The sequence below is a fragment of the Schistocerca serialis genome, chromosome 4, assembly GCF_023864345.2.
Source record: "Schistocerca serialis cubense isolate TAMUIC-IGC-003099 chromosome 4, iqSchSeri2.2, whole genome shotgun sequence".
Lineage (NCBI taxonomy): Eukaryota > Metazoa > Arthropoda > Insecta > Orthoptera > Acrididae > Schistocerca > Schistocerca serialis.
In genome coordinates this window covers 713,865,836-713,888,165 of record NC_064641.1, presented here as the reverse complement: position 1 = coordinate 713,888,165, position 22,330 = coordinate 713,865,836, and the positions used below count along the sequence as shown (strand labels likewise).

The 22,330-nt window shown below is 45.3% G+C and overlaps 1 protein-coding gene across 1 annotated transcript in view; it reads right to left on the bottom strand.

The window, feature by feature from the left end:
• LOC126474871 (tyrosine decarboxylase-like) overlaps window positions 1-22,330 on the bottom strand; it is a 167,448-nt gene that overhangs the window by 120,672 nt on the left and 24,446 nt on the right. The window contains exons 3-5 of the mRNA XM_050102353.1: window positions 21,814-21,865; window positions 18,760-18,830; window positions 2,488-2,724 (exon numbers count right to left, since the gene is read on the bottom strand). Coding sequence (XP_049958310.1) covers window positions 2,488-2,724; window positions 18,760-18,830; window positions 21,814-21,865 — 360 coding nt within the window. The remainder of the gene's footprint in view (window positions 1-2,487; window positions 2,725-18,759; window positions 18,831-21,813; window positions 21,866-22,330) is intronic.

Sequence of the window (22,330 nt, the reverse complement as noted above, 5' to 3'; positions counted from 1 at the left end):
GCAAGCAGACTACAATGGGCATGCCCACTCGTGGAGTCCCGAGCTTGAATACGCGAGAGCGGTCACGTAAGTGCACTGCGGCTAGCCTTATATCGCCTGCAACCTTCAGATCACGCCACTTGAGTCAGACTTCGATTATAGCTTGTTTTACGGTTCTCGCTGTTTCGGTATTCAGTCTCGACTCACTTTGTATGCTTATGAACAGCTAGCTGTGTTTTGGAATGTCTCAGCCGTTCATGGCGTGAACTTAGTCGTTAGTCGAAGTGCCATACGCCGCACCGGTCACCGTGTCAGCATCACTGAATGAGGTGGTACATGACCAACGAAAGTTTTCGCTGTAAGTCAATTTGACTTGTTACACAGGGAATCCGTTTAACCTTGTTCACAGCGAATAACTTTTTGCACGGAAGCAAAATAAAAATGTATGAGACAAATGTTGCTTAGCTACCAAGGGATATTAACTAGGATGGCAGCATGTTCCGTAACTTTCTTCCTTACGAAGTAATGGACGGAAGTAACCCTTTTTTAAATAGCACCCAATACTTCTTGTTCAGTATTTCACTGCCTCTCCTCAAGACCTGCTCAGAAACGTACCACAGAGTACCTTTCACGTCAACATGACGTTAGTAAAAATGTAACGCAAAACTGACTTTGAGTCTCCTTTAGTAGCAAACAGTGCAGACACCCGGTATAACGTAACTCGATCACTTGTTGGAGTTGACGGCAAACGAAGGGAAAAAGAAGGTAAATGCGCACTGCTCATTCAGTAAATCGTCTTCTAATGAAGGTTTGGGTGAGGTCAATGTACACAACAAAGCGAAGGTAGAAATGCTAGTAATCTATGAAGAACTTAAGCTAGCGGAACAGTAACTGCAGTAATGTTTTCTTACCTACATTACGGGTACATGTAGTACAGTACCATAGTACATTTAAACCATGAGTTGTGTAGCGTAAAGGCAGTCCTAGATTAAACATTCTCTATATAGGGTGTTACAAAAAGGTACGGCCAAACTTTCAGGAAACATTCCTCACTCACAAATAATGAAAAGATGTTCTGTGGACATGCGTCCGGAAACGCTTAATTTCCATGTTAGAGCTCATTTTAGTTTCGTCCACCTACGCTCAATGGAGCACGTTATCATGATTTCATACGGGATACTCTACCTGTTCTGCTAGAACATGTGCCTTTACAAGTACGATACAACATGTGCTTCATGCACGATGGAGCTCCTGCACATTTCAGTCGATGTGGGCTTACGCTTCTCAACAACAGATTCGGTGACCGATGGATTGGTAGAGGCGGACCAATTCCATGGTCTCCACGCTCTCTTGACCTCAACCCTCTTGACTTTCATTTATGGGGGCATTTGAAAGCTCTTGTCTACGTAAACCCGGTACCAAATGTAGAGACTCTTCGTGCTCGTATTGCGGACTGCTGTGATACAATACGCCATTCTCCAGGGCTGCATCTGCGCATCAGGGATTCCATGCGGCGGAGGGTGGATGCATGTATCCTCGCTAACGGAGGACATTTTGAACATTTCTTGTAACTAAGTGTTTGAAGTCACGCTGGTACATTCTGTTGCTGTGTGTTTCCATTCCATGATTTGAAGAGAAGTAATAAAATGAGCTCTAACATGGAAAGTAAGCGTTTCCGGACACATGTCCACATAACATATTTTCTTTCTTTGTGTGTGAGGAATGTTTCCTGAAAGTTTGGCCGTAACTTTTTGTAACACCCTGTAGATGAGCAGTTTTTTTTTACATTCTCTTCGTTGCATATATTGTACTAAAACAAATGTTCAACTAAAGTATGAATGAACGGTGTGCATTTTCCATGTATTTCATTTTGTTCACCGTCAATAGAAGCAAGCGTACGAGTTACGTTATTGGGGACACTTGCACCGTGTGTTAGTACAGTACAACCAAAGTCAGTTTTGTATTACGTTATTAACAACATCACGTTTGGGTGAATGGTGCATTGTAACACGTTTTTGAACAAGGCTTAAGGAGAGGAAGTGGATTAGCGAATAAAAAATAAATAGTACCATTTAAAAAAATTCCCTTACTTCTGTTCACGTCTTCATAACGAACGAAGCCGCAAGAAAGACATACATGCTGGTCTATGTTGCCCTTGCAGCTTGATATTTACTTGCTACACTTTTTTGTATTGTATCTGAACAAAAAGTTGTTTGCGGTGGTCCAGATAGATGGCAACACAACTGAAACTGTAAAGTTCCGAAGACAAAAAAATAAAGGGATATTTTAAACAAAGTAACGACAAGAAAAACTGCAGATGACTATCATTCAGAACGTATTTAGTGTAGCTTTGTATTTTGTCGTTTTGTTTACTTTTGACCAGACAGTTGGAGAGTTTTACATTTGCTGGTGCTCGTAAAATATAAGCAAGTGAGAAAAAACTGAGCTTCGACCAGTATATCACCCGAGGACGGAGGACACAGTGCGAAATGTTTGAAACTCGCTTGCCTGTCTGAGGGTCTCGCCGCGCAGACAGCACTTGTCGTCGGGCTCGAGGATGCGCAGCCGCACGAAGCAGATCATGGCGGCCTTCTCGACGCAGGAGTGCGACTCCTTGGAGCAGTAGCCGATGAGGCGCGCCAGCAGAGAGGCCTCCTCGGCCAGCGGCTGCTGCTGCTTCAGCCGGCGGATGGCCTGCGCGCGCGCCGCCAGCATCGTCACCAGCACGCACTCGCTCGCGGACGTCTGCAACAGGACACCGCGAGCCGCGGTCACCACCGTCCAGCAAGGCCTCCGGAGCGATGCATCGCTGAGCGCACACTGTCTGACCAAAGGATCCCGGACACCTACACTACTGGCCATTAAAATTGCTACACCACGAAGAAATGCAGATGATAAACGGGTATTCATTGGACAAATATATTATACTAGAACTGACATGTGATTACATTTTCACGCAATTTGGATGCATAGATCCTCAGAAATCAGTACCCAAAACAACCACCTCTGGCTGTAACAACGGCCTTGATACGCCTGGGCATTGAGTCAAACAGAGCTTGGATGGCGTGTAAAGGTACAGCTGCCCATGCAACTTTAACACGATACCACAGTTCATCCAGAGTAGTGACTGCCGTATTGTGACGAGCCAGTTGCTTGGCCGCCATTGACCAGACGTTTTCAATTGGTGAGAGATCTGGAGAATGTGGTGGCCAGGGCAGCAGCCGAACATTTTCTGTATCCAGAAAGGCCCGTACAGGAACTGATACATGCGGTCGTGCGTTATCCTGCTGAAATGTAGGGTTTTGCAGGGATCGAATGAAGGGCAGAGTCTCGCGTCGTAACACATCTGAAATGTAACGTCCACTGTTCAAAGTGCCTTCAATGCGAACAAGAGGTGACCGAGACGTGTAACCAATGGCACACCATTCCATCACGCCGGGACATACGCCAGTATGGTGATGACGAATACACGCTTCCAATGTGCGTTCACGGAGATGTCGCCAAACACGGATGCGACTATCAGGATGCTGTAAACAGAAGCTGGTTTCATCCGAAAAAATGACGTTTTGCCATTCGTGCACCAAGGTTCGTCGTCGAGTGCACCGTCGCAGGCGCTCCTGTCTGTGATGCAGCGTCAAGGGTAACCGCAGCCATGGTCTCTGACCTGATAGTCCATGCTGCTGCAAACGTCGTCGAACTGTTCGTGCAGATGATTGTTGTCTTGCAAATGTCCCCATCTGTTGACTCAGGGATCGAGACGTGGCTGCACGATCTGTTACAGCCATGCGGATAAGATGCCTGTCATCCTCGCTGCTAGTGATACGAGGCCGTTGGGATCCAGCACGGCGTTCTGTATTACCCTCCCGAAACCCACCGATTCCGTATTCTGCTAACAGTCGTTGGATCTCGACCTACGCGAACAACAATGTCGCCATACGATAAACCGCAATCGCGATAGGCTACAATCCGACCTTTATCAAAGTCGAAAACGTGATGGTACTCATTTCTCCTCCTTACACGAGGCATCACAACAACGTTTCACCAGGCAACGCCGGTCAACTGCTGTTTGTGTATGAGAAATCGGTTGGAAACTTTCCTCATGTCAGCACGTTGTAGGTGTCGCCACCGGGGCCAACCTTGTGTGAATGCTCTGCAAAGCTAATCATTTGCATATCACAGCATCTTCTTCCTGTCGGTTAAATTTCGCGTCTGTAGCACGTCATCTTCGTGGTGTAGCAATTCTAATGGCCAGTAGTGTATTAGTGGACAGTAATGTGGCGTGTGTGCACCCTTCAGCTTTATGATGGCTTAAGCTCTGGTGGGGATAAGGTGTCATTGGGGGAATGGCAGTCTATTCTTCCTCCAGAGGTGGAACCAGACAAAGTAGTGACGCTGGACGCTGGTGTTTGGAGCGAAGTAGACGTTCTACCTCAACTCAATGTGTTCCACTGCGTTCAGGTCGGGTCTCTGGATAGGCCAGTTCATTTCACGAAGCTTATTGCCCAAACCATTGCCTCACAGACGCTGGTTTATGACAGGGTACATTGTCATGCTGATACCAACAGTCCTCGTCTACAGACTATTCTCTAGCGTGTGCAATACCTAATGCATGATTATGGGTTCATGTCATTCCGCATTTAGCGTTTTCCTAATCGCAATAAGGAAACAACCCCACCGAGGTCTAAATGGCTCAAATGGCTCTGAGCACTATGGGACTTAACATCTGAGGTCATCAGTCCCCTAGAACTTGGAACTACTTAAACGTAACTAACCTAATGACATCACACACATCCATGGCCAAGGCAGGATTCGAACATGCGACCATAGCGGTCGCGACGTTCCGGTCTGAAGCGCCTAGAATCGCTCGGCCACTCCGGCCGGCCCCACCGAGGAAAAAATTACTATACCATAAGACTGCCTCCTCAGTGTTTCACTCTTGGCACTACACATGATGGCAGGTAATGTTCTCCACGCACACGCCAAACCAAAGCCAATCCATCGGACCACCAAGTGTATAGCGTGATTCATCATATTAAATTAGTCGTTTGGAGTGATCCACTGTTGTAATGGTATTTTATTTGCGAAACCATAGCCCCCCTCCCCCCAACCCTATTTTTCGATGCCGTAAATTAATGAATATTTTTCTACGTAATGTCTCATATTTTTCACTCTATTCAAATTTGGTTTCATTTTTATATGTACACTCCTGGAAATGGAAAAAAGAACACATTGACACCGGTGTGTCAGACCCACCATACTTGCTCCGGGCACTGCGAGAGGGCTGTACAAGCAATGATCACACGCACGGCACAGCGGACACACCAGGAACCGCGGTGTTGGCCGTCGAATGGCGCTAGCTGCGCAGCATTTGTGCACCGCCGCCGTCAGTGTCAGCCAGTTTGCCGTGGCATACGGAGCTCCATCGCAGTCTTTAACACTGGTAGTATGCCGCGACAGCGTGGACGTGAACCGTATGTGCAGTTGACGGACTTTGAGCGAGGGCGTATAGTGGGCATGCGGGAGGCCGGGTGGACGTACCGCCGAATTGCTCAACACGTGGGGCGTGAGGTCTCCACAGTGCATCGATGTTGTCGCCAGTGGTCGGCGGAAGGTGCACGTGCCCGTCGACCTGGGACCGGACCGCAGCGACGCACGGATGCACGCCAAGACCGTAGGATCCTACGCAGTGCCGTAGGGGACCGCACCGCCACTTCCCAGCAAATTAGGGACACTGTTGCTCCTGGGGTATCGGCGAGGACCATTCGCAACCGTCTCCATGAAGCTGGGCTACGGTTCCGCACACCGTTAGGCCGTCTTCCGCTCACGCCCCAACATCGTGCAGCCCGCCTCCAGTGATGTCGCGACAGGCGTGAATGGAGGGACGAATGGAGACGTGTCGTCTTCAGCGATGAGAGTCGCTTCTGCCTTGGTGCCAATGATGGTCGTATGCGTGTTTGGCGCCGTGCAGGCGAGCGCCACAATCAGGACTGCATACGACCGAGGCACACAGAGCCAACAACCGGCATCATGGTGTGGGGAGCGATCTCCTACACTGGCCGTACACCACTGGCGATCGTCGAGGGGACACTGAATAGTGCACGGTACATCCAAACCGTCATCGAACCCATCGTTCTACCATTCCTAGACCGGCAAGGGAACTTGCTGTTCCAACAGGACAATGCACGTCCGCATGTATCCCGTGCCACCCAACGTGCTCTAGAAGGTGTAAGTCAACTACCCTGGCCAGCAAGATCTCCGGATCTGTCCCCCATTGAGCATGTTTGGGACTGGATGAAGCGTCGTCTCACGCGGTCTGCACGTCCAGCACGAACGCTGGTCCAACTGAGGCGCCAGGTGGAAATGGCATGGCAAGCCGTTCCACAGGACTACATCCAGCATCTCTACGATCGTCCCCATGGGAGAATAGCAGCCTGCATTGCTGCGAAAGGTGGATATACACTGTACTAGTGCCGACATTGTGCATGCTCTGTTGCCTGTGTCTATGTGCCTGTGGTTCTGTCAGTGTGATCATGTGATGTATCTGACCCCAGGAATGTGTCAATAAAGTTTCCCCTTCCTGGGACAATGAATTCACGGTGTTCTTATTTCAATTTCCAGGAGTGTATGTACGTCGATATTTTGAGAGGTTGAAATCGATATAATATCTAGTGTGAATATCTTTGTACTTATTGCTATCTTTGATGCTGGCTTGTGACTTTTCGCACGGAAGCGTACAGAGTAGTCAAATTTTTGTGTTGAATATGAACAGTCTTGACTTTGTGTTGGAAATGAAAAGATGAGTCTGAGTTACGGACAATGAAAAATGTTGTGAGTTTTATTAAGAGCAGTAATGGCTGCCAAATTGTATGATGAAGAAATGTTTTGAACATGCGAAAGTATAAAAGGTTCAATAAATGTGAATTTTTGTGAAAAGTGAGTGTCAAGAATTATTTTCAAGTGACCATTGTTTAAAAAAGTATGAAGCACATTGCAATGAAAAACATAAATCATCAAATTAATCCTGAAAGAGTGTCTTCGTAAGTTCTTCAAGTCGGCGTAATTAATATCCGAGTGCCTTTCGCACCAACAGCGACAGTCACGCTATCTAGACAACATTTTTAATTACGAGCCAAAGCCAGAGCGAAATCGTCGGTGGATTGCAAGTGCAAGATAAGTGATATTATTGTTGATTTTCTTCAGTGACTATAATCAGTTGATGACCTGCCACATTAAAGACCTTTTAGTTGCGCAATAAAAAGGTCATACTTTGAGCGCGCGACGTGTTAATTTTTGAACTGATTAACTGTTAGTGGAGGTATTGTTATACTGTCCAGTTGAGTCACTCTTTGTACCACCTCAAGCGATGCTTATCAGTGACTGCAGAAAAGTGTGGCTTGTGAGCAGCAGTTGGACTGTTGTACTCTACACACGATCATCGTGCCACCTACACTGCTGGCAACACCATGGAACTCACGAGTGATTCCTCCCGCTGCTCTCATGCGATTTTCTATAACTGCCGTCCGCAATGCCCGACGATTCCTGTCTGTCAGTATAGAAGGTCTGCGTGGTCTTGGTTCAGCTCTGGTTCTTCTGCTACTTTTCCACTTCTCAATCACATCACCAGCAGTCGGCTTGGGCAGCTTTCAAAAATGGCCAAAATGGCTCTAAGCACTATGGGACTTACCAGCTGAGGTCATCAGTCCCCTAGACCTAGAAACGCTTAAACCTAACTAACCTACGGACATCATACAAATCCAGCCCGATGCAGGATTCGAACCTGCAACCGTAGCAGCATATTGGTTCCGGACCGAAGCGCCTAGAACCGCAGCTGCCGGCTGGGCAGCTTTGGAAGGGGTAAAACTACCCTGGTGGTTTTGTTACTGAGGTAACATACAATGATTACTCCCCATCTGAAATCACTAAACTCTCCTGTCCGACTCTTACTGCTTCTGTACTGACAACACAGTAGTCCCCGCCTCCTATACATGCGGGTCTGCCTCTCGTGATATTTCGTGATTAGTTTCGTATTACGTAGCGGTGTCCAGATTTCTTTTAGTCAGATAGCGTATTAATGACCTGGCGAACAATATTAGTAGTAATCTGAGACTTTTCGCAGGTTATGCAGTTGTTTATAATGAAGTATTATCTGAAAGAAGCTTACAAATATTGAGTCAGATCTTGTTTGCTTTATATGTACATAATTTCAAAGCAATTCACTTCACAGAACGAGAAAACCGTAGTATCCTATGGGTACAATATTAACGATTCATAATTAGAATCAGTCAACTCACACAAAAAATATGACGGAACAATTTGTCAGAATATGAAATTTATTAATCATGTGCATCTTATGGCTCTGGTGCTTTAATTTCTCGCAGATGAAATTACCAAATCGAGTGCCCAAAGATGTCTCTGCAGCTGACACTTATGAACTGACTCTGTAATCAAATTACAAACTATCAAAGATATCTGAGAACGCTAAATGCATCGTCTTCACATCCGGAATCGACCGAGTCGAAATTTATAAGCGGTAATCGTACTCATAGTTCTGACAGTCGAATACTCAGTATGCACCCGTACTGTTGTTTCTACAATTGCGTGGTAGGCTACATTCAGAGGTGGTAGTACGGACCAACCAATACCAAAAAGGACAGTATACAGGGGCTCTAAAATATACACTCAGATTGTGTGGTCTGGGGTATGCGTCTTAAAATATATGACCGCTTCTTCATCTTTGCTACTGTGAAACACATCCCTTCTAGTGAATAAGTGCCCATAGCTCTTAAGGTATGCATTTTAGAGCCCATATTTACTAGACTTTTCTTCTTGTTTTGGCCCATAATACCAGTTCTGAAAGTTGTCTACCCTACAATCTTAACAGCAACGGTATCGGTACATGTATCCTACCGTCAGAGATATGAAAACGATTTTCGCTTATAGCTTTCGACTCGGTCATTTTCGAACCACGATCCTTTAGCTCAAATCGATACACTTACTCTCCTCCATCGTTCATGAAAATTTGTAAGATCATGACGGAATTACCCTGTCCGCAAATGAGTGGAATGCATTAGACAGATGAATTGCAGCTCCTAAGCAGCCACCAAGGATTCTTCCCCTGTTTGCCGACAGTTCAGTTTCGGAAAAGAAATTTACACTCCTGGAAATTGAAAGAAGAACACCGTGAATTCATCGTCCCAGGAAGGGGAAACTTTATTGACACATTCCTGGGGTCAGATACATCACATGATCACACTGGCAGAACCACAGGCACATAGACACAGGCAACAGAGCATGCACAATGTCGGCACTAGTACAGTGTATATCCACCTTTCGCAGCAATGCAGGCTGCTATTCTCCCATGGAGACGATCGTAGAGATGCTGGATGTAGTCCTGTGGAACGGCTTGCCATGCCATTTCCACCTGGCGCCTCAGTTGGACCAGCGTTCGTGCTGGACGTGCAGACCGCGTGAGACGACGCTTCATCCAGTCCCAAACATGCTCAATGGGGGACAGATCCGGAGATCTTGCTGGCCAGGGTAGTTGACGTACACCTTCTAGAGCACGTTGGGTGGCACGGGATACATGCGGACGTGCATTGTCCTGTTGGAACAGGAAGTTCCCTTGCCGGTCTAGGAATGGTAGAACGATGGGTTCGATGACGGTTTGGATGTACCGTGCACTATTCAGTGTCCCCTCGACGATCACCAGTGGTGTACGGCCAGTGTACGAGATCGCTCCCCACACCATGATGCCGGGTGTTGGCCCTGTGTGCCTCGGTCGTATGCAGTCCTGATTGTGGCGCTCACCTGCACGGCGCCAAACACGCATACGACCATCATTGGCACCAAGGCAGAAGCGACTCTCACCGCTGAAGACGACACGTCTCCATTCGTCCCTCCATTCACCCCTGTCGCGACACCACTGGAGGCGGGCTGCACGATGTTGGGGCGTGAGCGGAAGACGGCCTAACGGTGTGCGGGACCGTAGCCCAGCTTCATGGAGACGGTTGCGAATGGTCCTCGCCGATACCCCAGGAGCAACAGTGTCCCTAATTTGCTGGGAAGTGGCGGTGCGGTCCCCTACGGCACTGCGGAGGATCCTACGGTCTTGGCGTGCATCCGTGCGTCGCTGCGGTCCGGTCCCAGATCGACGGGCACGTGCACCTTCTGCCGACCACTGGCGATAACATCGATGTACTGTGGAGACCTCACGCCCCACGTGTTGAGCAATTCGGCGGTACGTCCACCCGGCCTCCCGCATGCCCACTATACGCCCTCGCTCAAAGTCCGTCAACTGCACATACGGTTCACGTCCACGCTGTCGCGGCATGCTACCAGTGTTAAAGACTGCGATGGAGCTCCGTATGCCACGGCAAACTGGCTGACACTGACGGCGGCGGTGCACAAATGCTGCACAGCTAGCGCCATTCGACGGCCAACACCGCGGTTCCTGGTGTGTCCGCTGTGCCGTGCGTGTGATCATTGCTTGTACAGCCCTCTCGCAGTGTCCGGAGCAAGTATGGTGGGTCTGACACACCGGTGTCAATGTGTTCTTTTTTCCATTTCCAGGAGTGTATTTATTCATATGCCCAAATGACAGCTATTTATAAAGTAAACAATAGAACTATACGGGGCTTTAATCATAGATACACACACAGAATCTTTAGTCTGTAAAGCCCCTGGAGATTTCACATCAGAGTGTTCCTGAGGTATTTTTGTGGCGGAGGCATAGGCAGAAAAGACAGACAGCATCAGAATTTGACGTATGACAACCCCACCCACCACAACCATGCTTCCCCCCTCCGCCCCCCACCACCCCTCCACCCAAATCAAAAGTCGTGACGTCTCTTTCGGAGGCACGCGGCTGACCTACCTTTTGGGTCATCAGCAAAGGAATCTTCGGTCCAGCGGCTAAATGAACTGAAACGAGCATGAACCCCATACTTTGCCCGAAAACGACGAGTAATAAAATCGTTGAAATGTTGCTACAACGCGACTCAGCTGATAATCCGAAAAGATTTCATCAACGTAATTCGCCGAGAAAGCCCATGTATTATTTATAATAGTCACCTTCAGGCAAAGATTACAGGAGGAAACTTCCTGGAAAGTTGCTGGTAGGTAACACTGCCATTCTGCTGACAGTTTCATCCGGAATACGTACTTTCTCATCAAAGCGTTGGTGACAGAAACACGCCATGAAGGCCCAAAGGTACCGACCGACCCCCGTGTCATCCTCAGCCCACAGGTGTCACTGGATGCGGATATGGAGGGGCATATGGTCAGCACACCGCTCTCCCGGCCGTATGTCACTTTCCGAGACCGGAGCCGCTACTTCTCAATCAAGTAGCTCCGCAGTTTGCCTCACAAGGGCAGAGTGCACCTCGCTTGCCAACAGCGCTCGGCAGACCGGATGGTCGCCTATCCAAGTGCTAGCTCAGCCCTACAGCGCTGAACTTCGGTAATCTGACGAGAACAGGAGTTACCACTGCGGCAAGGCCGTTGGCACAGTATTTGGATTTACCATCTCTTTATTATGTTTAGCTGATGAGAACTTTGAGTCACACCACAAGAGAGGAATAATGTGATAGGTTACTTAAACAATTGTCTTTGTGAAGGTTGGGCTCAATAAGGTTCAAATGGTTCAAATGGCTCCGAGCACTATGGGACTTAACTACTGAGGTCATCAGTCCTCTAGAACTTAGAACTACTTAAACCTAACTAACATAAGGACATCACACACATCCATGCCCGAGGCAGGATTCGAACCTGCGACCGTAGCGGTCACGCGGTTCCAAACTGACGCGCTTAGAACCGCATTGCCACACCGGCCGGCGCTCAATAAGGTTCCCTTTCTGTGCAGCGACCGTGGAATATAAAATTATAAAGAATGTAGCAACCAGTCGCGGAAACATAATTTATTATCTTGTTGCAAATCAATTTCGACTGATATCAGTCATCATCGGTGCATTTTCCTAACCGATACATGCCATAAGTAGAAGTACTGTCCTTGGCAGATTTCTATCAAGTACAGTACTTCTACTTATGGCATGTATCAGTTAGGAAAATGCACCGATGATGACTGATATCAGTCGAAATCGATTTGCAACAAGATAAATAAATTATGTTTCCGCGACTGGTTGTTACATTCTTTATAATTTCAAGAAGAACTAACATTTCACACTGAGAGCACGTTTCCTGAGCACATATGGAACTGAACTGCACTGTGTCAACAGACAGGTGCATGGTATTTTACTGAGTATTCCAATATCGCTGAAATAGGTTTATCCCAAAACATTCCGCAAAACGTGGATTTAGACTGTTATATAATTTCAGAAGGCGAGAGTCGAACAGGTGTCGTCAACCAGGGTCTAATACAACCAGACCATAGCGGGCGATGCAGAACGCACGCCATTAAACTCGCACATCAGTCAGTATCACTATTCACCACTAAAATCATTTACCTGTTCTAGGTTTCTTTACGCACCATTACAATAAATTGCATGAATTAACTCTGCCTTGGGAAAGGCTGATATACTAATCCAAATAGTTTTGTACTCAATTTAGATGAACACAGCAGGGTGTACAAACAGTTTCTTTTAATTCTAGTTCATATTTGAACGCTTGGTTGAAAACTAGACTGATTAGTACAATATAGTCTTTTTACAAAAAAGTCACAACATAGACAACAACTCTGCTATCCTCCACAGTTCAAAACAGTTGGAGAAAATCGTTTATTCTTAAGTCCTGAGACGAGACTGTATGTGGTATAAGCGGAGTGCACGTCCTCTAGTTATCACATTAAATACACTGTGTGGTCAAATTATTCATCCTCAAGCGTCAATTAAATAAAATTGTTACACAGTCTTGAGGTGTACCTTAAGACTGTATACGAAATCTCGGCTACATTTCCAGAGTTATCGAAAATTGCAAGAGGAATCAAAAGGGATGTGAGGCTCGGATCCAAAGCAAAGAAGCAACAAATTCGGCTGTTAAGGGCAAATCGTCTCTTGGTCATATGCGTGGAAGTCCAAAGTAACACAGCAAACAAATCGACGGAGAAAGACAGTGAATGTCTATTATAGAACACATCAGAAACAAACACCATCTCCTTCCGATCTTGAGTATTATACTACTTTATACCACTTCCTGATAGCTTTTTCACATCTGAATTCTACTGTTGTTTGATTTAATAAATTATCGAGACACGTGACGTTCTTATCTGTTGATTTCGGTTTCTGTCGTGTTTGTGCCACACTGTTTCCTTCCGGCTTGCAGCGACCGCTGCCTTCCGCTGCCAGACACATGTATTGCGCCAAAATTTGTGTCAGGTGACACGTGCTGCTCGGGAAGCGATGCGTGTTAAGCCACCAGGATGGCCACATCTCTCATCGTGTTTCGCAACCAGCAGCCAGTCGCACGGGGACCTGACGCAACTGCTACACCGCATCCGAAAACTGGGTTATTATCTTCCTGCGTGCAAGAATCGGCAGAGCCCCACCATCAGAAACTTGACACTTTCCGGATCACGAAAGCAACCCATCGCAATGTGGAGCACTGGCCTTTCGATAATTACGGAATATCTGGAACTGTTAAGATCAAATTTATACAGTGGTAGAGGGCACTATGAGTGCTGCCACAGAGAGCAGTTTGAGATAAGGAACAAATCGTTATAAATCGATCTTTACTTTTTATCTGACAAAAACAACGTACAATTTATTTCACCAACTTAATCTGAGAGGGTTGACATTTTTAATGCATGCTTTGCAACAGAATATAAAATTTTGCTACACTATCTCAAATATTCATGTAGTCTGCTGCACAGTAACGCAGTCATTCAGGACCCTACCTACCAGTTCCTCTTTGACTGACTCATCCAAGGAGACCCGTAAAGGCAACACATGAAGCGGAAACTTACAACTGACGCCAAGGTAAACTTCAAGTTTCGATGCACAATTTAAAATACACCCTCAAGTTTCTACCTTCGTTCGTCTATAACATATAACGAGTTCCTCGCCCACGCCAGGCAAGTAATCTATACCGGCCGCCGTAGAATCCTCTACCTTGCGATGTCGTGCGGATGTAGTACGGAGGGTCATGTGGTCAGCACACCGCTCTCCCGGCCGTTTTGCAGACTTCCCGGACGTTAGAGACGCTACTGCTCGGTCTAGTACTCCCTCAGCTGACATCACGAGTCCGAGTGCACCCCGTACCAGTCTTCCCACAAAGGAAACATTCTTGGCAGCACCCTAAATCGAACCCGGGTCCTCAGCATGGAGGTCATCTGCACTGGCTGCTCAGACACGTAGGCGAACTGTATAACATATAGTCTTGTGAAGTACAATGAAACTTTTTGAAACACCCTCTGGATGCTCTACGATTACCGCCATTCGCAACCCAATATGCAGACAACTAATATTCCCTCTGGTACAGTTCCTGCAGAAGAAAGCCAAACGAAATTTTATTTATTTATTTATCCATTTATTTTACTAGGACTGCCAGAAGTGACTGAGGTGTAAGATGGAGATAATTGGGGCTCGGAGTGTGATAAAGTTCCTGCATTTCAAAGGTAACAGTCCCTAGGAAATTTGTGATGACTTGTCGGTTGTTTACGGATGTGATTGCCCATGATACTGTTGTCAGGTGGGGAAGGAACTTTCAAACTGGTCACATGCCCCTGACAGGCGAGCCGAGTGTAAAAGTCAGCTAGAAAGGACATGCTGTCGGTTTTCTGGGACTGTCACAGATTCATTCTCAGAGGTTGTGTTCCCAGGGGTCAAATCGTAACAGGCTGATAACACAGCAATCTTCTGGACAAGTTACAGGAAGCTCTGATTAAGAAACGCCGCAGTATGCTCTCTGGAGGTGTTCGTCTTCTGGCTGACAGTGCACCGTCTCAATCATCTCAAGTTGCAGTTAACAAAACGAGAGACTGTCGCTTTTGGATCTTGCATTACACGCCGTATTCTCCAGATCTCGCACCAAATGCCGTTTTTCGTTCCCAGAAATGAAGAGTCCGTTGGGTGACCGCCAATGTGACAACACACATGACGTCATTAATGAAGTGAAAGCGTATTTTAAGACAAAATCTGCAGACTTTTACAATCAAGGCATTCTGAAGGCCAAGATACACTGGGAAAGAACGTCAAATCAACGCAGAATATCACATTTTTTAAGGGTGACAGTTAGAGCTTTACGAAATCCCCACGTAAACCCTTTATCTGTGGCACATAACATAATTTTACTCCACAGGTTTGTTTCAAATACCGTATCTTATTCTATGTCAAAAAATCATTCCTGTACTTTTACTTTGACAGGTACCGGAAAATTCTTAACAAATGACAATCAACAGCTTTCTTTTAGAAGAATAAGAAACGAGTTGTGTAAAATGGTATGAATCTTTTTGTCTGCGTTGAAGGCTTCGACAGGTTGTTCATAGCGATGTAAAAGTGTAATTGTTAACGCAAGATGTCTAAGAGCAGCAATAATACGAGCAAACTGACGCACTTTGAGGTGCGATTTCCCATCGCTGCCTTGGAAAGTACCTCGTGCGACAGCCGTACCATTGTTTGATTGTAGCTGATTACGGCGGCAAATAATGATGCAACACTGGTAAAGCACAGCCGTAAGTACTCGGACAAGAATAGCTCCATCCGGCTAATCGTAATGTGGCAAGTAAAGTGAGCCGCTCGCCTAAGTGGCCCATTCCTGCCAGTCACTGAGCTCTATGACGCACGAAGATCTCTCAGACGGACTGGTGGTTCGCGAGAAGCGAGAAAAAATGTCAGGGGTGTGATGACGTCAAACGCTTTTGCTGAACGGTCGTCTCGGTTTTCCATTTAACAAGAGCTTTTAAGGAATATGTAAACTTAAAGGAAAGCTTTGAAGGGAAGGAGGTACGTGTTTAGCGTCCCGTGAACGATGAGATCAGTAGAGGCGGAGCACAAGCTCGGACTGAGGATGTGTAGCGAAGGGAATTGGCCCTTTCCAGAGGAAGTATACTGGTATTTCCCTTACGCAGTTTGGAGGAAAACCACAGAAAACGTCAATCTCAATGTCCGTACTGGGATTTGAAAAATCGTTCTCCAAAAAGGCGAATTCAGGGTGCTAACCACTGTGCCACATTGCTCGGCGAAATCTATTGCATCAAATAGATTACCTTAATCGTATGTGCTGTAAGGGAACGAAGGCAGCAACTCTTTTCTTGCTATATTCCAAGCGATTGAAGCTGTCTGGTGGACCTCGACTGTTTTCGCGGCCTAGGTTCGAGAACTGAGCTGTTGTTCAGTCGGTAAGAGCGGGTACCCTTGAAAGGGTCTAGCCTGTATAGCTATGCCATGCTCCGCAGTGTACACTGAGACGACAAAATACATGGGATAGCGACATACACATATACAGGTGGAGGTAGTATCACGTACACGAAGTATAAAAGATCAGTGTATTGACGGAGCTGTCATTTGTAATAGGATGACCCATGTGAAAAGGTTTCCGAAGTTATTATGGCCGCAGGACGGGAATTTAAAGACTTTGAACGGGGAGTGGTAGTTGGAGCTAGACGGACGGGGCATCCCATTTGGGAAATTGTTAGGGAATTCCATATTCCGAGATCCAAAGCTTCAAGAATGTGCCGAGAATACCAAATTTTAGGTATTACCCCTCAAGACGGACAAATCAGTGGCCGACGACCTTCATTTAACGACGGTGAGCTGCTGCGTTTTCGTAGAATTGTCAGTGCTGACAGACAAGCAACATTGCGTGGAATAACCGCAGAACTCACCGTGGGAGGTACGGCAAACGGCGAAATGTGGTGTTGATGGGCTATGGCAGCAGATGACCGACACGAGTGCCTCTGTTTAGGCACCGCCTTTCCTGGTTTCGTGACCATATCGGTTGGACACTACACGATCGGAAAACCGTGGCCTGGTCTGATGGGTTCCGATTTCAGTTGGTGAGAGCTAATGGTACGGTTCGAGTGTGGAGTAAACCCCACGAGGCCATGGCCCCAAGCTGTCAACAAGGCATTGGGCAAGCTGGTGGTAATTGCACAATGGCGTGTGCTGTGATTAAATGCAGTGGACTGGGTCCTCTGATCCAATGGAAATGTTATGTTAGGCTACTTCGAGACCATCTGCAGCCATTCGTGGACTACATGTCCCCAAGCAACAATGGAATTTTTATGGATGGCAATGCGCGATGTCACTTGTCCACAACCGTTCGCGATTGGTTCGAAAAACATTCTGGACAATTCGAGCGAATGACTTGAAAATCACATCGTGCGACATGAAGCCCATCGAACATTTGTGGGACATAATCGAGAGGTCAGTTCGTGTACAAAATCCTGCATCGGCAACACTTTCTCAATTATGAAGGGCTATAGAGGCAGCATGGCTCAATATCTCTGCAGGGGCCTTCCAACGACTTGAGTCCATGCGACGTCGAGTTACTGCACTACGCCGCGCAAGAGGAGGTCCGACGCTATATTTGTAGGTATTCAATGATTTTCATTACTTCACTGTACTTTCTCTAGTTCAGAAAGGTGTGGGGGAGAACTTCTGTGGAGTTTGAAAAGCACTGGAGCGGTATATACAGATGTAAGCTGTGAATGCGAGCTGTGTTTCGTGCCTGGATAGCTCATGTGGTAACTTTTTACACACATTTTTTAATTAAATATCAGAACCAAATACGTCGATCCTTTTTGAAACATAGACTGAATAGATTTAAAACTGAGCATATTACTAAACTGTAACATGCTACATGGAAACAGGTGTTGAAAGTTCTGGGTGTGAGACTCAGTTACTCTCTTCGAAGAATGAGTGCAGGTTCGTTATGTCGAATTTCGTGCATAACAGACGACGTCCGTATATTAACTGTTAGTGATAACTGAAATGTGTCCGAGCAACTTATAGACCAGGAGAAAACTGCGGAATATGGGCCCATAAGAGGGAAAATCGAAAAAGTTAAGAAAATAACTAGTATGGTAATTTACTATGGCTCAACCGATACATAAGAGATGCATATTAACGCTTCTGGGACAGTATCAATACATGGAGTAGAGTTTATACAGGAATCGTGTATAAGTTCGTAGCGATTTTCCATGAACAACAGATACACATAACAGAGACCTCACACATCAGTAATATATTCTCCACTATTTACAACGGTCTGTCAACGCTGGTGTAACTTTTCGATTCCGCGACTGTAAAAATCACGTGGTTTCGAGGCGAAGGATTCGTCGAGCCATGTTCGGAGCCCCTTTTCATACGGAAAGGAAGTTCCTTGAAGGTTGTTCGATATAGAGCAGGAAGGGTGGTAATCTGACGGCGGAGTATTCGGTGAATAAAGTGGGTACGAAATGATTTCGCAACCCAACTGCTGTATAGTATTTTTTGGCAGTCTACCAAAATGCGGGCGGATGTTATCGTGAAGTAGCATCATTTCACACAATCTTCCTGATCGTTGTTGACGATAAATATCAGCAGTAATGGTTACACCTCGGAGAAGCAAGGAGCAACAGCAGGAAGGGAAAAAAACGAAAAACTTCCGTCCACAGTGTATGAGAGGACCACAGATGTTTGTGACCTCCGGGCTTTCCAGAATATGGCTGTAACACACTGCTTGCGATTAGATTCGAAGCTGCAATTTCACGAGGAGGTTGGCAATGAAATATTACACACGGCAATGTGTCGCATATACCAAATGTCTAAATTCATTTAAAACTTCAAGTTTCCTGTATAGACAGTTCAGATGAAACCAACGTGCATTAAATATTGCAGATCGCTTTACCTGAATGACACCGCCTCCTTTGCTGCCTTCGGCAAATGCGAGGAACTCGTTCGGCAAGCCTATCGCCTTCCCTGCAAACAAGAAAATAGGATCTGTAAAAAAACAGACGTTTGTCGTCTATATGTGTAACAGTGTTAGGTCGGGTCAACTTCAAAGTGGTTTATCTCCGTAAAACAAATGAAGCTTAGGCGCTTGTCATGATTGAATGTAGTGCCTCACGCAATATATGCTGTGATTATTCTAGACACTTAAAGAATTTTACATACAGAATTTCGTTAGTTGGAGGAGAAAAATTCACAGTAGCACTGAAGTACATTTGCCCATAAGGGTGTCCCAGACATAATGATAAATATTCATGGAAATAGAAGGAACGATCATTCGAAACTAAAAGTCTGGTAAACACGGGCTCTCAAATGCATACTTTAAGAGTTATGAGCACGTGCTCAGTAGAAGAGATGTGTTTCACAGTAACAAAGGTTAAGAAGTGCTCTTACGGTATACACTTTAGAGCCCATGTTTACTGGGGATTTTTTTCCTGATTTGGTCCCTACTTCCACCTCTCTGTTTATGGAAAGCAAAGAGCTTACAGAAGAATTGATTTGTTTCACAATATCGAAGATGAGGAAGTGCTCGTAAAATGCCTACGTTTACTAGACATTTCGCTTACAATTATTGTTCTGTCATATCCTTGAATATTGACCATTCCTCCTGGCACACCCTGTATTTTAAGAAGCAGCTTATTCTTCTTTTTAAAACTTTTTAACTGAATTAATGAAACTTAGAAGTCATCTTTAGCTGTATGGCACTTTTTCTCCTTTGTGTAGTTGTCTTGATAAAACATACTGAGTATTTTCAAGGAAGCAATCGACTGAAGTTTTCTGAAAAATTTTAACTGAATGGATGAAACTGTGAAGTTAGCTGTAATTTTGGCAATGTAATTTACTTCATGTAGTGTACGGGACGCAACTCGTAGAAACGGTGATTTGATTTTTCCCTTTTTATGAGATGCGAAATTTAAACTGCTCTGTAGTAATCACTGACAGAGTTTGTTGACGAACAGAGACATAAAATTGGTGTACATCGGCAAAATCTCTGTGTATAAAGTTTGGTTCTTGTGACTGCACGCTTTTGGTGTTATTACGTAACAAGTATGATTTTCATGTGCGTTTACGAAGGGCAGCAATGTTTTTTCTACTACTGAGGAAGAATGCAGTAATGGATATAAAATCAAATACCCTCCAGCATTTACTTTTCCCAAAGAACAACCCCGTCCGTAACACGCTACGAATACGTCCGTAAATTACGGGAATGTACCGATGTACATTCTCGTGCTTAAAGTGGTGTTTGTGAGACCTACACATGAACTTAACTGAGTTTCTCTGAACAGTACAATGTTTCCAAAGCATTACAATGAAATTTGCGACGTTTTATCTGTAATATGGGTCTCAGTGACCACAAATGGTCTGAATGGGAACACTTTGCAGTATTACCTGGAAACTAATGTGTTTAGACATTTTGTTTTCAAGATACACTTTATGTCATGCCTTTAACTGTGAACTTCAGGCAACTCTCTAAGTTTTTATCTTTGTTTCATTATATGAGTGCATGGACTTCAACCTAAATACGTTCCTTTCGATAAGTTATACTATACAAACATCAGATTATGGCTTTACAGCTCATACTGTAAGGTAATGAAAAACAGAAGCAAGTCATATTGTAATGCATCCAGTGGCAGCCTGTGAAGGAATGCGAAATCGTACAGATAAAGCAGTCTGGCCTGTACACCAACGACACTCTCATGTTTTGGTTTCAATGAACTTACAGAAAAGTTAGCACACGATTTTATTGGCACGCTACGCTAAGGAGCTGCCTTTGCGCCGTTACCAGTCTTCTAATAGCCAACAACCGCTATCGTCTCACAAATATTGCTTGCTAGTCGAAACGGAGAACTTACAAGTCATAATACCCTAACATGTACAAGGGGAACCAGTTCCACACATACCACGTTAGAGGTTGCATAACGATATCGCCTCTAGTTGATTTATGACACTCTCCTTATAAGATTCGCACATTTCTTAAATCATTAAAATTATTTCTCTTTCATTGAAAACTTTGTGTGATCATGGATAGCCCCTTCATAGAATATTCCCTTCTATCGCTCTTGATCACATCTTATATCCCGTATCTCTTTTGCCCTTCTGAAATCTGGCTCTCTTATAGGCGATTCTTTATTCTGTTCCTGCAACCTTTTCTTTGAACTCTCGATCCACCTTGATTCCTATGTCAGTGCAATCCTTCCTGAGTTCATAATCCCCTTCCCTCTGCTCTTTCTCTGCTTGCTATCTCTCATGTTCTTCTAGTCATTCTGCCCATGCCCATCCTAATTATATGATCAGCATATGTCGGTGAGAAATTTTTGAGTATAACGTTGAGAGGCATATCTATTTTATTTTTTTATGAGTATGATTGTTGATGTGACTTCTCTACTTGATTGACTTACTGTAGGTCTCCATTACATTAAACCTTGAACACTGGAACAAGGAAACTGTTCTGAAGAGAATGAAGCTTCTTATAGCGAAATTAGACAATAATCTCTGAACTGGGTACCTTAACATCCAGACTGAGATTTAAACTCAAGGCAACATGAGGTTTGTACTGTTGACATACGAGTGAAGAGTTCATGCTTATTTCGTAGGCATATAGCCCGCGTAAATAATCAACAATATTCGTCTTTCTTAAATAAGTAAATCACACAAGCTACCCCTAAGCACTGGAGATAACTACTCGTGCTGGACGCTTCTTCTCTGTTACGTAATAGCTCCTCGAGTCCTACTAAGAACACAAATATACACTCGCCACAAAAGCGTATGAAAGCAGCTAATCGAATTACTCTCGAGACTCAACGGTACGAAGGAGGCTCTCCAATTAGGTGGCTGTAACGATCAAAAAGTTTTGTCCCTGTAGCAAACACATGAAAAAAGGAATTGTGCAACACATTTTGTTCGGGAATGCAGAGGTTAAATTGCAAGATCATCATGAGCAGTATAGACTCACCAAGCCAATCTAGTACGATAGTCTCCAGCTCTGTGCATGCGGGACTCGCCGCCTGAAACACATATAATTCCAATATGAAACTTCTTGCACTCTCAACTGGAAAAAATTCTAAATTACTGTAAACTAAAAACCATTCTTCTCTAAAGTGTGGGATTTTAGGCTTTAAAGTCAAACATAGAGATATTTAGAGACGGGCAGCTAGCTCTAGGTGGTGGAGGGTGGGCAAATAAATCGGTAGAAGGTTCGTTGAAGGAACCACCGTGGAATCAGCTGGTCACTCAGAGAGACCAAGAACTACCTAGATGAGGATGGTACGATGGTCGACGGAGAACCGAATCCTTCTCTCTAGAATACAATTCCAGAGTCTCAGCCACTGGCCTTCCATCTGCAATAACTCAGAAAGATACGTATGGTTTTCTTATATGTCCGTTTCAGTGCATCGTCAAAGTTACGAGCTGTATCCGGTTTTTTCCCTTGTTGTCAGCATTTTCGTGACAACTTGAGGGATTTTTAGGGG